General features: G+C 39.8%; 1 protein-coding gene and 1 long non-coding RNA gene across 2 annotated transcripts; both read right to left on the bottom strand.

The window, feature by feature from the left end:
• Window positions 1-166: 166 nt before the first annotated feature.
• LOC148734541 (uncharacterized) lies at window positions 167-1,380 on the bottom strand. The gene is made up of 2 exons (XR_015999014.1): window positions 1,241-1,380; window positions 167-333 (listed from the first exon to the last, which is right to left on the bottom strand). It is a non-coding gene; the product is annotated as an uncharacterized LOC148734541 (long non-coding RNA).
• A 172-nt stretch (window positions 1,381-1,552) lies between these two features.
• On the bottom strand, window positions 1,553-13,578 carry LOC111334820 (transmembrane protein 161B). The gene is made up of 12 exons (XM_088754330.1): window positions 13,420-13,578; window positions 10,281-10,384; window positions 9,798-9,908; window positions 9,066-9,165; window positions 8,485-8,669; window positions 7,456-7,607; window positions 6,499-6,559; window positions 5,937-6,080; window positions 4,941-5,069; window positions 3,976-4,150; window positions 2,870-2,966; window positions 1,553-2,248 (listed from the first exon to the last, which is right to left on the bottom strand). Exons 1-12 carry the CDS (start codon window positions 13,420-13,422, stop codon window positions 2,028-2,030), a joined length of 1,482 nt encoding a protein of 493 aa, XP_088610456.1. The 5' UTR covers window positions 13,423-13,578; the 3' UTR covers window positions 1,553-2,027.
• Between the last annotated feature and the right edge of the window lie 104 nt (window positions 13,579-13,682).

Genomic DNA, 13,682 nt, shown 5'->3' with positions numbered 1-13,682 from the left:
TCGACACTGGAAACAAACTGCAGAGTTTGAAGGGAGAAAACGCTTTTCCGCTTCAATCAGAAAGATCCTGGAATCTCAGTCCGAATCTCAAGCCTCAGGTTCCAATTTGCTTTACTGTATAAGGGAGGAAGGAGAACAGTGGACGTGCAAAGAAATGAAAGTAACAGATATTCCAGCTCATTTTATTGACATGTTAACTTCTCTCGGCAACACATTTTTTATGCATCATACTTTTCAACCAGGCACGGAAAGCCGTAAAAATCTTGAACAAAAGCTCATCTTTCAAACCGGCAGTCTAAATCCTACAGGGATCAACGAACGCTTTTCATCCCACTAATTTATTCATACAACAACAAACATATGAAACATATCTGTGAACTGCGGTTATGAGACGTATATGAGCACGATCCTTCGCAGTAAAGCACTATTTGAGCAATAGTGAAAATCAGACCTGAAAAAAATTTCAGGCCTGTACGGGATTCGAACCACTGACCTCTGCGATACTAGTGCAGCGCTCTACCAATTGAGCTAACAAGCCAACTGGGAGCAGGCCATCAAATTAATTCGACATAAACCCGTAGATGATAAATCAAACAACAACAAACATATGAAACATATGTGTGAACTGCGGTTATGAGACGTATATGAGCACGATCCTTCGCAGTAAAGCACTATTTGAGCAATAGTGAAAATCAGACCTGAAAAAAATTTCAGGCCTGTACGGGATTCGAACCACTGACCTGATTTTCAGGTCTGATTTTCACTATTGCTCAAATAGTGCTTTACTGCGAAGGATCGTGCTCATATACGTCTCATAACCGCAGTTCACACATATGTTTCATATGTTTGTTGTTGTTTGATTTATCATCTACGGGTTTATGTCGAATTAATTTGATGGCCTGCTCCCAGTTGGCTTGTTAGCTCAATTGGTAGAGGTCTGATTTTCACTATTGCTCAAATAGTGCTTTACTGCGAAGGATCGTGCTCATATACGTCTCATAACCGCAGTTCACACATATGTTTCATATGTTTGTTGTTGTTTGATTTATCATCTACGGGTTTATGTCGAATTAATTTGATGGCCTGCTCCCAGTTGGCTTGTTAGCTCAATTGGTAGAGCGCTGCACTAGTATCGCAGAGGTCAGTGGTTCGAATCCCGTACAGGCCTGAAATTTTTTTCAGGTCTGATTTTCACTATTGCTCAAATAGTGCTTTACTGCGAAGGATCGTGCTCATATACGTAATTTATTCATGTTTTTCTCGTTGCCATGCTCCCACCAATAACGTAGCTCCATTTTCCATTTTCTGCCTTTAAAAGCACACACAACCCACAATTCCTCTATTCGCTCCGACGAAGGGCTACCGCTCGAAACGTCAGCTTTTGTAATCATTACGGTGGCCAATTTACCATTTCAACTTTGTTGATATATCCAAATTATTTCGTTACTCCCACCGACGCAACCCCAAACAGTTTCTTTCGAAACTATCAGCCTTTTTTCAACCAGGAGCCGACGTTTCACTGGGCCAGCGCGCGGACAAAGAGACAAGCTGGTTTGGAGCATTTGTGGCTTACTTTAACGTAAAAACGGCGATTGCATTGGCGTGCAACAAAGTTCATTCCTAATCAGCGAGAAAAAAACTCATCTTAGGTTTCCTACGCAATTTGCACGCATCAATACATTGTTGGTTTTTTTCAATTTTGCTTCTCGATATAAGTTCGTCTGAGCACTCCAAAGAAACTACCAAACTCTGGTCAATTAATTCCACTCCATGCCAAAACTTAAAGGCTATGGGAATGTTTCAGTCAGTCCCCACAAACAAAAGGAACGCAATGGTTCATTAATTATAATAAGTTCTCTTGTTGTCACGTGATCTGTGGGAGTGACTCCTCCCACAGAGCTCCGAAAAAGAAAAACTTGCCATTTCCGCAACATGTCAACCTCAGCCTTGTTCTCGTTCCATTTCTCCACGATGCAGCGCACGTTCTGGGAATTTCCACCATTTTTCGCGACTACCGATGGCCTTGATCAACTTGCTTCAAAAATCTTCAGATAAATAACTCCGAAAACTGTGGTGATGAGCCATGAAGTGCACAACCACCAAACCATGTACGACATGATCCCCCGGAACAGAGCAGGTGTGAGGACTCCTCGTAGATCAAGCGCTGCTTCTCTGGTGCTGTTTGATATAAAAGATGAATACTGAATGCGAGAGGCGCCCACAGGATTACTGTTCCAGTCAGAGCAACCTGTAAAAAAATTACCCAGGAAAAATTGTTTATGGGTTTAAGTCGTCTCTTGTTAACCCTTTAACTTCGATGGGTCATTGCGCGGGCGTAGCCAGGATTTTTCAAAGGAGGGGGGGGGGGGGGGGGAGGGGGTCACAGAGGCTACTCACTATTTACACCGCTGCTCTCCTGCGTGTATCAGCGGGCTCAGTCGTATTATCGCGGCATGAAGGCCTATATTAACTAAATAAAAGAGCCGTTAACGAAAATACTTTACAAAAACAACAAATTTTAAAAAAGTGGGCTTTTCAACAAGGGCTTTTACGGCCAAGATATTGTCATGGCGTTTTCGCCACCCGAATATTGTAGGTTGTTTGCTCTAAATAAGGCCCACAAAGGGGGGGTCACGGGCACCCCAGGACCCCCCTGGCTACGCCCTTGCATTGGCTTTTATTTTCCCCGTACGTCCTTCAATCGAATGTAAAGGTCATGAGAATTCTCTTCGTCATTACGACTGGAAATGAAGAGAGATCAGTATGGAGAATATGACTCGTAATGTTAGGGTGTTATGGGTGAAATAAAAGAAGAGTATGCTATTATTTTTTAACGTTACTTAAATGCAATCTGTTTTCTCCAACCCACCGAGAGTTCGTAGCATAAGAACAGAAAAGAGAAGAAGAATAGTCGGCGCCAGATATTGAAGAGCAGCGGCAGACAGATAGTAAAACACGCGTGCAACCTGTAGAAAAAGGAAAGAAAAAAATGATAGATTATTCTACTGAAGAAATATTCACTGCAGCAACAAAACAAAGAATCAAACATGACGATCAGACTTCACAGCAACAAAATTGATTGATCACTACTCAAGAACACAACCAGAGCCACCAACAACACCAGGTGTAAAACTGATCAATCAGTTTCTAAGAGTTGTAAAATTAGATCGAATTAAAATTTTCGATTGACTCTCATTATAGCTTCTGCCCTGGTTATCGAAAAGTCAGTTATTGTCACAGGGCTCGAAATTAATGGTAACCCGTTAACCAATGGTCAGTAATTTTCAACGTTTGGTTACTCAAAATGTGTCCAACTAACCCGACACAGTTAGTAAAATTTTCTAACATATTTAAACATTGGCAGACCTCAGGACAAAGAGCACGTAGGCCCTACTCTCAGAGGAATACTTAGAATACTCAAGTTGTTTAATCAACTTCAACTATTTTTAGAGAATGTACTGTACTGAGATGTGCTGTTCTTGACTAATCATGGTAAACGAGAGGGAAATAAAATATGTGCATAATTGTCAACGTTTTTAAGGTCACCATGCAATTTCAGCTACTCTTTAATTTGTCCTAGTCATTATTATCAAAATGTTCAATATTTGAGATATCATAACTTGTGAGCTTGGATACCAAACTTTATAATTTGGTTAGTAAAAAAGATGTCTACGAACCCCAAGGGTTAGTGATCCAAAAATTAAATTCGAGCCCTGTTGTCACCGACAACAACTCTTTACAGGGTCAAAAGAACCTTTTGACTCCCATGAGTGACCAAGACAGAATATCTCCTCACAATACAAATACATTATTAAGCAGACAAGTGAAGTGAATAAAGAAAAGAGTCAATGATGGGGATTTTCAGTTGATCCAAAACAAATTCTCTGAACAAACATCGTGAGAAATATGTATAGCAAAGAATAAGGAGAATTACCAAAGAGATCTCGGGATTGAAAGGGTTAGGGATTCTGTTACCTTCCGTTGCAGCTCCACGTTGGTGATTCGTCCAGTTTCTTTCTTCATCTTTTCAATCCTTTCGTGCGCCATATCAAGGTAGGACTGAAGATGTCGCCAGACCAAACTCAACCGCAAAACGCAGAATAACAACAGCAGGATATAACGAAGGTTTAAGTAACCCTTTTCGGTCATACTGAAATTAAATGTTTCAGACAGAGCTAAAATGATCAGCGTGAGCTAATAAGGCCTAATTGGGGAGTTTTTGAGACCAGACGGTAACGTGACTGGTCATTGGATGGTTAAGTATGGCTCACCGCACACAAGAAAACGTTTTCTTATTAAAATTTTACACAGGGCCTATTTAAGGTTCATAGGAAAGATAATTAAAATTAGAGCCGTTTACTGTTGCTGTAACCGTCAGGGTTAAACTCCTTGCTATTTTTCCCAACTTTTCATGGCGGTAAAAGACGGATGTTTTTTCCGCCTTTTCGCGAGCGCGGGACAAAGGAAAAAGTTTGATTCCCCATTACGAAAGGACTTGGACGAGGGAAGAGCACGAAATGGGCGTTGCGTGACAACGTGACACACCACAATGACTGCGAAGGAGACTACTCTTCTGGAAACTCGACTGTTGTTATCAGTTCTTTTTCAGGTATAATCCCATTAAAATTTCAAAAACACCCACCACTAACAAACACACACACGCACGCACGCACGCACGTACGCACACACACACACAAACAAAAACAAAACAAACAAAAACAAACAAAAGCAAAACAAAACAAAAAACCAAATGGAACAATTGTAGAAGGGAAGAACTTGACGATGAACTCTCAAAACCTCGGCCAAAGCTATTCGCGGATTATCTACATTGAAGTGAAAGAGTAATTCTTTATCGCTATTTACCTTGAAAATTGTCTACATTACCGCACCCACGTTCCATTCAAATGAACATAGAGAGGAACTGATAACACTTCACTTACACTGGCTTAGCATTCTTGTCCTCAAGGTCGTCATGCCACGAGCCGGTTACCAAAGGTCCTTGCACGATGGGTGTCACCCACAGAAAAATAAGAAACATGGGGGCCAGGAAGTTGACATGGAGAAGAACGCTTTGGAAAGTTAAATTTAGACATTTCAGAGTTAAGCCACGTCGCGATAACAATGGCCACGCGTAAGGAAAGTTGTAAGGTTAGGTAACGACTAGGTGGCAATGCCACAATCAGACGGTTCAAGCCCCTCCGCTTTCTCGCATTTTTTCCGAACGAAAGGCTGAAAAGATTACTATTGCTGTTGGTTTCTTTTTAAATGGGTGCAGATGCCCGAATTCTTAATTAAACAACGTCTTTGTTTGTAATTGTGTTAATGAACTCAGCCGGTATGAAACAAAATGAAAGGGCATCCATTTATAACAGCTTTTTCTGAGGGTTTACCCTGGTAAAAAATTGATTATTATCATATTACTATTATTATTACTACTATTATCATAATTATCATCATCATCATCATCACCATCATCATCATCATCATTATCATCATTATCTATATATAAATCTTATTAACCAAGCGAGGGCCGTACTGGGAGAATATCGGCCCGAGGTCTTGACAGTACGGACCGAGCGCAGCGAGGTCCGTACAAAAGAGACCGAGGGCCGATATTCTTCCAGTACGGTCCTGAGCAAGCTTAGTTAATAAGAGATTTATCATACGACTGAAAGGGACACAAGGGACACAAGTGCGGTATCATTCGGGACCATTCGGGACAGTGCCCGGTCCAATACTGAGAGAATATTGACCGGCAATAGAGCATTTTGATTGGTTGATTTTAGTTATTGGCCCTCTGACTGCCCGAGTCGTGCAATAATATTACTAATAGGAGTCTTGTTGAACATGCCTAATTGGAAATAAAAACGACCCTTCTGTCGGAGCACGCGGGCGTCTTCTTGAGCATTAACTGTATGAACAACTATTTGACTTACAACACAGTACGTGTCTCTCGGCAGTAGAACAGTGAATCCAGATACATATTGGCCAGACGCATGCCAGGAAAACTAAGAAATGCACCAAGGATGGCCGAGGCTACAGCCAGGAACAGTTTAAACACCCACTTAGGGGCAGGACCTCTGTTAACGGAAAAAAAACATACTGGCTTCGTAAGTATGCATAGGAGATTGACACACATTGCTGCGTGAGGTCATCCCGGTTTTTTTTTATGAAGTAAGGTGACCACAAATACAAGCTAATGATCTGGGTGAGATACTAGTCGATCAAAAGATATTGCACTGGTACCAAGTTACATTAATATACTTTCTAGGGTGGAGAGAGGTACTGTAAGAGTAGAGTGTCTTGCTCAAGAGCACAGCCTGAGCCCAGACCCCTCAAACCACTGTCCAGCACGTGAACCAACAGGACGCTGCTAATCCATCTAGCGATTATATCACTAAGATCGTCAGAGCTAATACGCTTGGACTAAAACTGAGTGGTAAAAATCCTTTTGCTAGGCAACCATTTACACATAAGTAACTAATATTCACAACCTACCTGGAAGACAGCCCTTGTTTCTCCATAAATTCGGTCGCTTTTTCTGAAAACGTCTCGTAACCTGCAGCATAACGAACGGAGATCTACCGTACTTATTCGTCTATAGTTTGAATATATCAACAAAGTTTAAATCGTAAATTGGCCACCATTACGGTTATAAGAGCTGACGTTTCGAGCGTTAGCCCTTCGTCGGAACGATAGGCCGAGCGATTTTTTCACAAAACTTTACCAGAACCAAGAAAATTTGAGCTAGAGAAGGGTCCTTATAGCCGAGTGTTTTTCCGAACAAAAATTTTCCGTGTAATAGAAAAAATCCGAGCCCCAGATGGGACTTGAACCCACGACCCTCCGTGATCTAGTCGGATGCTCTAACCAATGAGCTACTGGAGACTCTATGGTGAGCAAGGGTCAATTTGTGGGCCTCGACTGGAACCGCATCGCGCGGCTACACAGCCAAGTATTGGTAAGCACCTGTAAAAACTCACTAACAGCATCACGCTGTCACATTAAGGCATATCAAGATGCGGCCAACCAACCTCCAAAGTGAGCATGTAAAGATGAAACAATTTTTAGTGTAATAGAAAAAATCCGAGCCCCAGATGGGACTTGAACCCACGACCCTCCGTGATCTAGTCGGATGCTCTAACCACTGAGCTACTGGAGACTCTATGGTGAGCAAGGGTCAATTTGTGGGCCTCGACTGGAACCGCATCGCGCGGTTCCAGAGGGGAAACCTATTTATTTATAGCTGTATATGGAGGCAATGATTAACTAAAATATTTTCGCATTGATAAAACACCATGATGCTATGAAGAGATCGACCTTACACCCTTGGAGCTGGATAATTTTTGGTTTTCCATCTTTCTCGCGCGCTCACATCTTTTATCGGCTCGAAACACGCAGGTTTCGCCGTGCGTTTCGCAGCGCAAATGAGAGCCTTGCCGCACGCAAACTAACCTTTGTCAAGTCCGAAGTCCAGAAGAGACTCGTCGATCACGAGCACAGCCATAGCAACCACAAAAAAAAACAAACCGAATGTGAGGCACATGGATCGCTCGCCCGTGTCATCCCCTCTCCAATAAGCCGCCGCCAAGGAAAACAACACCTTACTAAGCTTCAGTTAAGAAACATGATTCGTTTAACCCATTTCACCCTAACATCAGTATGCATATTTTCCATACTGTTCTCTACAGATTTCTTAATTTTATTTAATTTAATTAATTTATTAACTTCGCCGACAGGGAGGGACACCGCGACAGCTTGCACCAATTACTGCGGGCCCAGTAATTGGCGCAACTGGGCTCGAAATTAACGTCTCCCAACCCTGCAGGAGACGGGGCCTACGGTTTATTCGTCCTTGTCCGAGAAAACTAGAATATCTATCCATTTCTTGATATTATAGAAAGGTGGCAAATTCTCCTCGGTTATTTTAAGACCATGAGTATTGGTCCGGCCGGGACTCGAACCCTCGACCTCCCGCACAACATAATCCTGCGCTCTAACCAATTGAGCTAACCGGGAGGCGGTTAAAGTGCTGACAAGGAGAATTTGTTTTAACAATCAAGAGCTTCTGTAAACGGTGATCATTTTCTTTATTCCCATGACCTTACTGTTTGATTCAGGGGTGATTTTGTACGGAGAAATGAAATGTTGGTCGCTCCAGTACCGTCACGCCTCCTGAACAAGCAGTTAGCGGACTGTAAACCAAGCTTGAAAAGCTTTCTATATCATCCTGATCTCCCACCACTGCTGACGTTGTTAATGCAATTCAGATAGCTCAGTATCAAAAGCAACGTTTTTTGCCAACGTGTGTATCTATGTTCAAATCGTTCAATAAAAAGTGCAGGGCGTGAAAAAGCTTAACCTCAAAAAAAAAAAAAAGAAACGTGACACGAAAAACACATTCTGGTTTGAGACGTTGACAGAGTAACAGTGGCTGTTGAACTCACAACTTTAAATTAAACACAATCTTTCCACAAAGGATACAGAGCAAAAAAGATGACGAGACAGTTCCATACAAGCGCCAGATTGAGTTCTTGAGTATAGATTTCAGGAAGAAAGAAAGCAAAGATTTCAACAAGGACGTTAATAACAGCGGCGCAGAAGGAGAAATCGACCAACCATTTGTAATCTGTGTAAAGGAACTGCGGTAACAAGTCGATCTCTTCAATCTGGAAACAAAAGTCAAAAGGAATGAATTAGAAATTTGTCTTTATAAAATATATTTTTTTTGCCTCTCCTAAGAGCCGCAGACAAAACAAAAGAACTTGTCCGTCGGAGCATAAGGCGAGCATTAGTTGTTAATACAACCGGCCTCTGCGATGGAACGGTGGGGCGAATGGTATTCCATGGCATACCCTCCCTCCCCTCCCCCCCTCTTCTCCACCCCGAACTACTAACTTAGTTTTACTGAAAGTTTGCTAGTGTTTACTTAATTACTTGTTGCTCTAGGGTAGTGACAGGCACTGCGAGCGTTACGGCACTACACGACGGTAGTCCTGAGTGTCAGTTAAGTCTCACTCATTTTAGCCATGGCTTCAAGAACACAGCATTATTTTTAAACGTACCGTGGCCTTGTCTAGATGGACACCAATGTTGCACGGGACGGTGAAAGTCTTAACCTCATCGTTGTTACTCGCAGCAGCTGCTGAATTACTCTGTCTCTTTCTGTACCACATGGAAAACAGAGAAGAAAAGATATGACATCGGTAAAATTATCCAACCTCCAAAAAAGACAAAAGCAGATTGAAAGTACCCATATCAGCAATGAGAAAACCTTTAAGTTTTCTAATGAGAATTTCATTGAATTTAAACTCATTCTCCTTTCAACCCTAAAATGTAAAAGGTCATCCCGCTACCCATGGCCCAAACATTTCATTACTAGCTATTTCAGTTGCTACCAGGCCGTTTAGTATGTATCCAAACAATCTCCCTCCGATGTTAATTTTCTTAATTCTCAAAAACCTGTCGGGGTGACAGAGTACACAAATAAAAGTAGAATTGTAGAATTTTTACTTTTATTGTTACTCTCAAACGAATTGCATTGACCAATAGGTTATTTGTCACACCTGGATACTCTACATGAATGGCTCATACACTTCAATGCAAAATTCTGCCCATATAATCTCATTCCTTTCTAATGAGTTAATATTTTGACTCGAAAAGTGATTAGCATCAAGTTTCTTCTTACAACATCATCCCAGAATCGTACATTAAGATCACAAGAATAAAGGAAGTGATCACCACCGGAGATTTTAATTAACATTGTGATAGCTATTGGGAACAACTTGAACACACACCTTGCCTCTGTTGGTGCTGTTTTTCTTCCTTTACCCTTGCCTGCAGCTGCAGAGTTCTTTCCTATCAATTCTTTTAGTTCTTCATCAGTTGGATGCAGGTATCGAATGAGGCTATCAGTAAAAATTGCAAGACAATATCATAATTAGTAAAGTACCTCCTCATAGATGAGAACCCAGGCATAATTCTGCGTGAATTGTTGCATTGCATATTTATGGTTTCTTAAATTTCAACTTTATTGGAAGAAACATTCAAGATTGTCAGTAATGACTGCAGTCTTTGCGCATAGATGTAGAAAGACTGCAAACACCATTACTCAGACAAAGTAATACAGTATGCTCGCATATTTACTGGATGTCAGGAGAAGCACAGGCTGTATACAATAATTATTTATAGTTTCGACTGTAAATGTTCTGGTAAACTGCAGGTTATAAAGTTCTGGATTTTTAGAGAAGTTCTTACAACAAACAATTGGCATGGCTTACTGATCATTGCAAAGAATCCAACGTCCAAGGGAAATGAACGGAGAGAACTTCTGTAGCAAGGTTGCCATAACAACACTCAACACAAACTGAACCCCAAACAATGCCTGAAACACAAAAAGCAACAGCACATTATGTCTATAGAATGGGATCAGTTTTCCAGGCTCAATACTTGTGTACATGAATAACACATTGATGATATGTGTTTGGTAAGGATATATGTTCTTTGCCTTGTGCAATGTCAAATTTAATCATAACCCAGTGACAGTGACTGTACTGATGATTATGCATAGTTTCAGAGCACCTAAGATCTTTATAGACAATATTCAAACAATTACCTACAGAAAAAAAGTTAAGCCAAAAACTATGTGAAGAAATGTTTGAGAACAATCAATGAATCAACCAGACTTCTATTTAACATGGATAAACACATTTAATTATTACATGTACAAATTGGACTACTCTACAAAACAAATAATTACAAACACTGATTGCTAAAAGCCAAGTTCCATTTAAAAACTAATTAGTGCATGATAAAATTACAGACTCAATCATCCGTCCCACTGTGGTTAAAAATCCAAATATATCTCTGAAAAGTTTTAAGCCAAAACATACTCTCTGGGCGTGACAAGTATGGACTCATATAGTATTTGTTACCAGATATTTCAATACCAGACTTCCAGAACCTTTAAGGTGTGTAGAATTCCTTCTTGTAACTCACAGGATTTTTCAACCAGTTAGTAGCATCTCTTATCACAAAATCATATATATTTTATACATTTCATAGATATTTCAGAATTTTAGAAAAGGTATTTCTAAGTCACAGATAGAGTTCATTAGGTAAAATATCATCACCTTCAGAGTTAGTTTCATGGCCAAAAATTTGTAAACAAATTTAGCAATTCCCAACACAGATTTTATGAATATTTTGGATATATCAACAAAGTTGAAATGGTAAATTAGCCACCGTAATGATTACAAAAGCTGACGTTTCGAGCGTTAGCCCTTCGCTCCGACGAAGGGCTAACGCTCGAAACGTCAGCTTTTGTAATCATTACGGTGACTAATTTACCATTTCAGCTTTGTTGATATATCCAAATTATTTCGTTACTCCCACCGACGCAGCCCCAAACAGTTTCTTTTGAAACTATCGGCCTTTATTCATTTAGATTTTATGAATAGTTATATAGATATGAGAACTGCTTTTGTTCACATACTTCACACTTCAAAAATAAAAACTTACAATTAAAAAAAAAACATGATTTAAATATTGTTGTTGAAAATCAAACAAAATTTTTAAAATGTGGAACATTTTCCAAAGAGAAAATAATTTATGAGAACACTGATTAATTATTTAATGTTGATAAAACCTAAAACCACATATTTTTATATTCAAACTTGTAAAAGTATTGGGTAGACCAATGTTTCACTATCTGCTACAAAAATCTTGAGATATGGAAATCTGGTTAGACAAATATGACATGCAATTCAAATTGTTTGATCACAAAAAATTGGATGATAAAAGTCAAATGGATTGTGTTGGAAGTTTGCAGGAAAATGAGCTACTTGTTCACTGTGATTAAGTAAATTATTTACCATTCTTGGTGGAAAAGCTAATAATAAATGAGTGGTGAAAAGATGATCATTCCAATTCTCTCATAATGAACCTTTACCTTCAACATACTATGATGAAGAGAAAAAGAATGCAACCACATTGCAAATTTTGAAATAATTTACCAGTCAAGAATAATCTCATTTTTCTTGGATAGGAAATATAGTGTGGGAACAAAAAGGAATAGTTTCAGTAAGCAAGATAGGTCAATGTAACCCTCTAGAACAGCCAATGCCATCTAACCACCTCCCGGTTAGCTCAGTTGGTTAGAGCACCGGATTGTGTTGAGCGGGAGGTCGAGGGTTCGAGCCCCGGCCAGACCGATACTCATGGTCTTAAAATAAGTGAGGAGAATCTGCTACCTTTCTATAATCAAGAAATGGATAGATATTCTAGTCTTCTCGGATAAGGACGAATAAACCGTAGGCCCCGTCTCCTGCAGGGTTAGGGGTAGGAGACGTTAATTTCCCACGCACGAGATTACTGTGTCGTGGATGTCCTCCCCTGGGGTGGGATGGGTGGAAATTGGCCCTGAAAAGCCCCCATGGGGAGTGGTCAACTAACGTATGTACGTATGTATGATTCCCTTGTTTAAGGGTGTGAGGCATGTCAGATGTTACTCAATATCAGGTCAAAATATAATGGCTAAATATTGACCAATTTTGTTTTATGCCTTTTTTGCTTAAATAGTGTGGATCCAAAAAGATTCATCATTATTCCAAAAGTGCATCCCTGTGACAAAGGGATCTTTACTTAAAACAAGCTGTGAATGAAGAATTTAAGGAACAGGCTAAACTGATCGCATCCAGGCGGCTAAGATTTTGACAAAAGTGATCATATGATAAAATTAAAAATATAAAATTATCACATGTTATGGTGATTCAGGTGAACAGTTTTGTCTTTGCAACATTCGTGCAAGTCAAGGTACAGGAAAAAGTGTAGTTCACATATAAATGTTGTGGTACAATTTTTTAAACCAGTTTGATATTGCATTTCCCTCTGTCTTGAGTTCATTGTCATGATCTGAAACAAGGGATAATTAAAATCAAACTGGTCTAAAAAAAATTTAACTAAAGAAAACTATTTAACCACAGGAAACTATATATCCGCGCAGCTGATCATTTTGAATTCGCTAGAGCGATCTGGGTAAAAATAATTATTAAAAGCAAAGTAGAAAAAAATCAACGAGAAAATGAAAACCACAGAAACTCCCTGAATTCGAATGCAAAAATATCGGTGCCATATATTACATCGACCAACGTAAATATCTCGTATCGCATGGTACCGTTTTCATGATTGAAGTTAAAAAGCTTGATACATTAATAGGAATTAAAAATATACTGAAAAAAAATATCTGGTGGTTATAACAAAATGAAACGAAATACCTCCACAGAAAGATCGAGGAATGGAAAGTATCAATTAAATTAAATTTTGGAACTCTTGAGTTTTGCACGCTATTATGATCGACCATTTCCTGACATAAAGAATAACATTTCCTGTTTTAAGATTATAATGAACTTATGAACTCACCATCCTGACTCTTTCTTTTACTACTCACTAGGTTCTTTTAGTTAAACTTGACAATCTTTTCGTGGTAAAAATGTTGGCTGAATGATCATCTCGCACGCCATTGAGATTAACAACAAGGCGTTCCTTGTACGTGTAGGCACTGGGAACTAATTAGAGTAATTGCTTAAAGGTAGGTCCGCTGGACGTGCGCAATGAATCGATGGAATAATGAATATGAGGCCGTTTGATCGGAACGTGCCATGATGCCGTGATAATTCAAATGT

Source organism: Stylophora pistillata, chromosome 3, assembly GCF_964205215.1.
Source record: "Stylophora pistillata chromosome 3, jaStyPist1.2, whole genome shotgun sequence".
NCBI lineage: Eukaryota > Metazoa > Cnidaria > Anthozoa > Scleractinia > Pocilloporidae > Stylophora > Stylophora pistillata.
The sequence above is the reverse complement of the archived record's forward strand: the minus strand, read 5'-3'. Positions and strand labels throughout refer to the sequence as shown.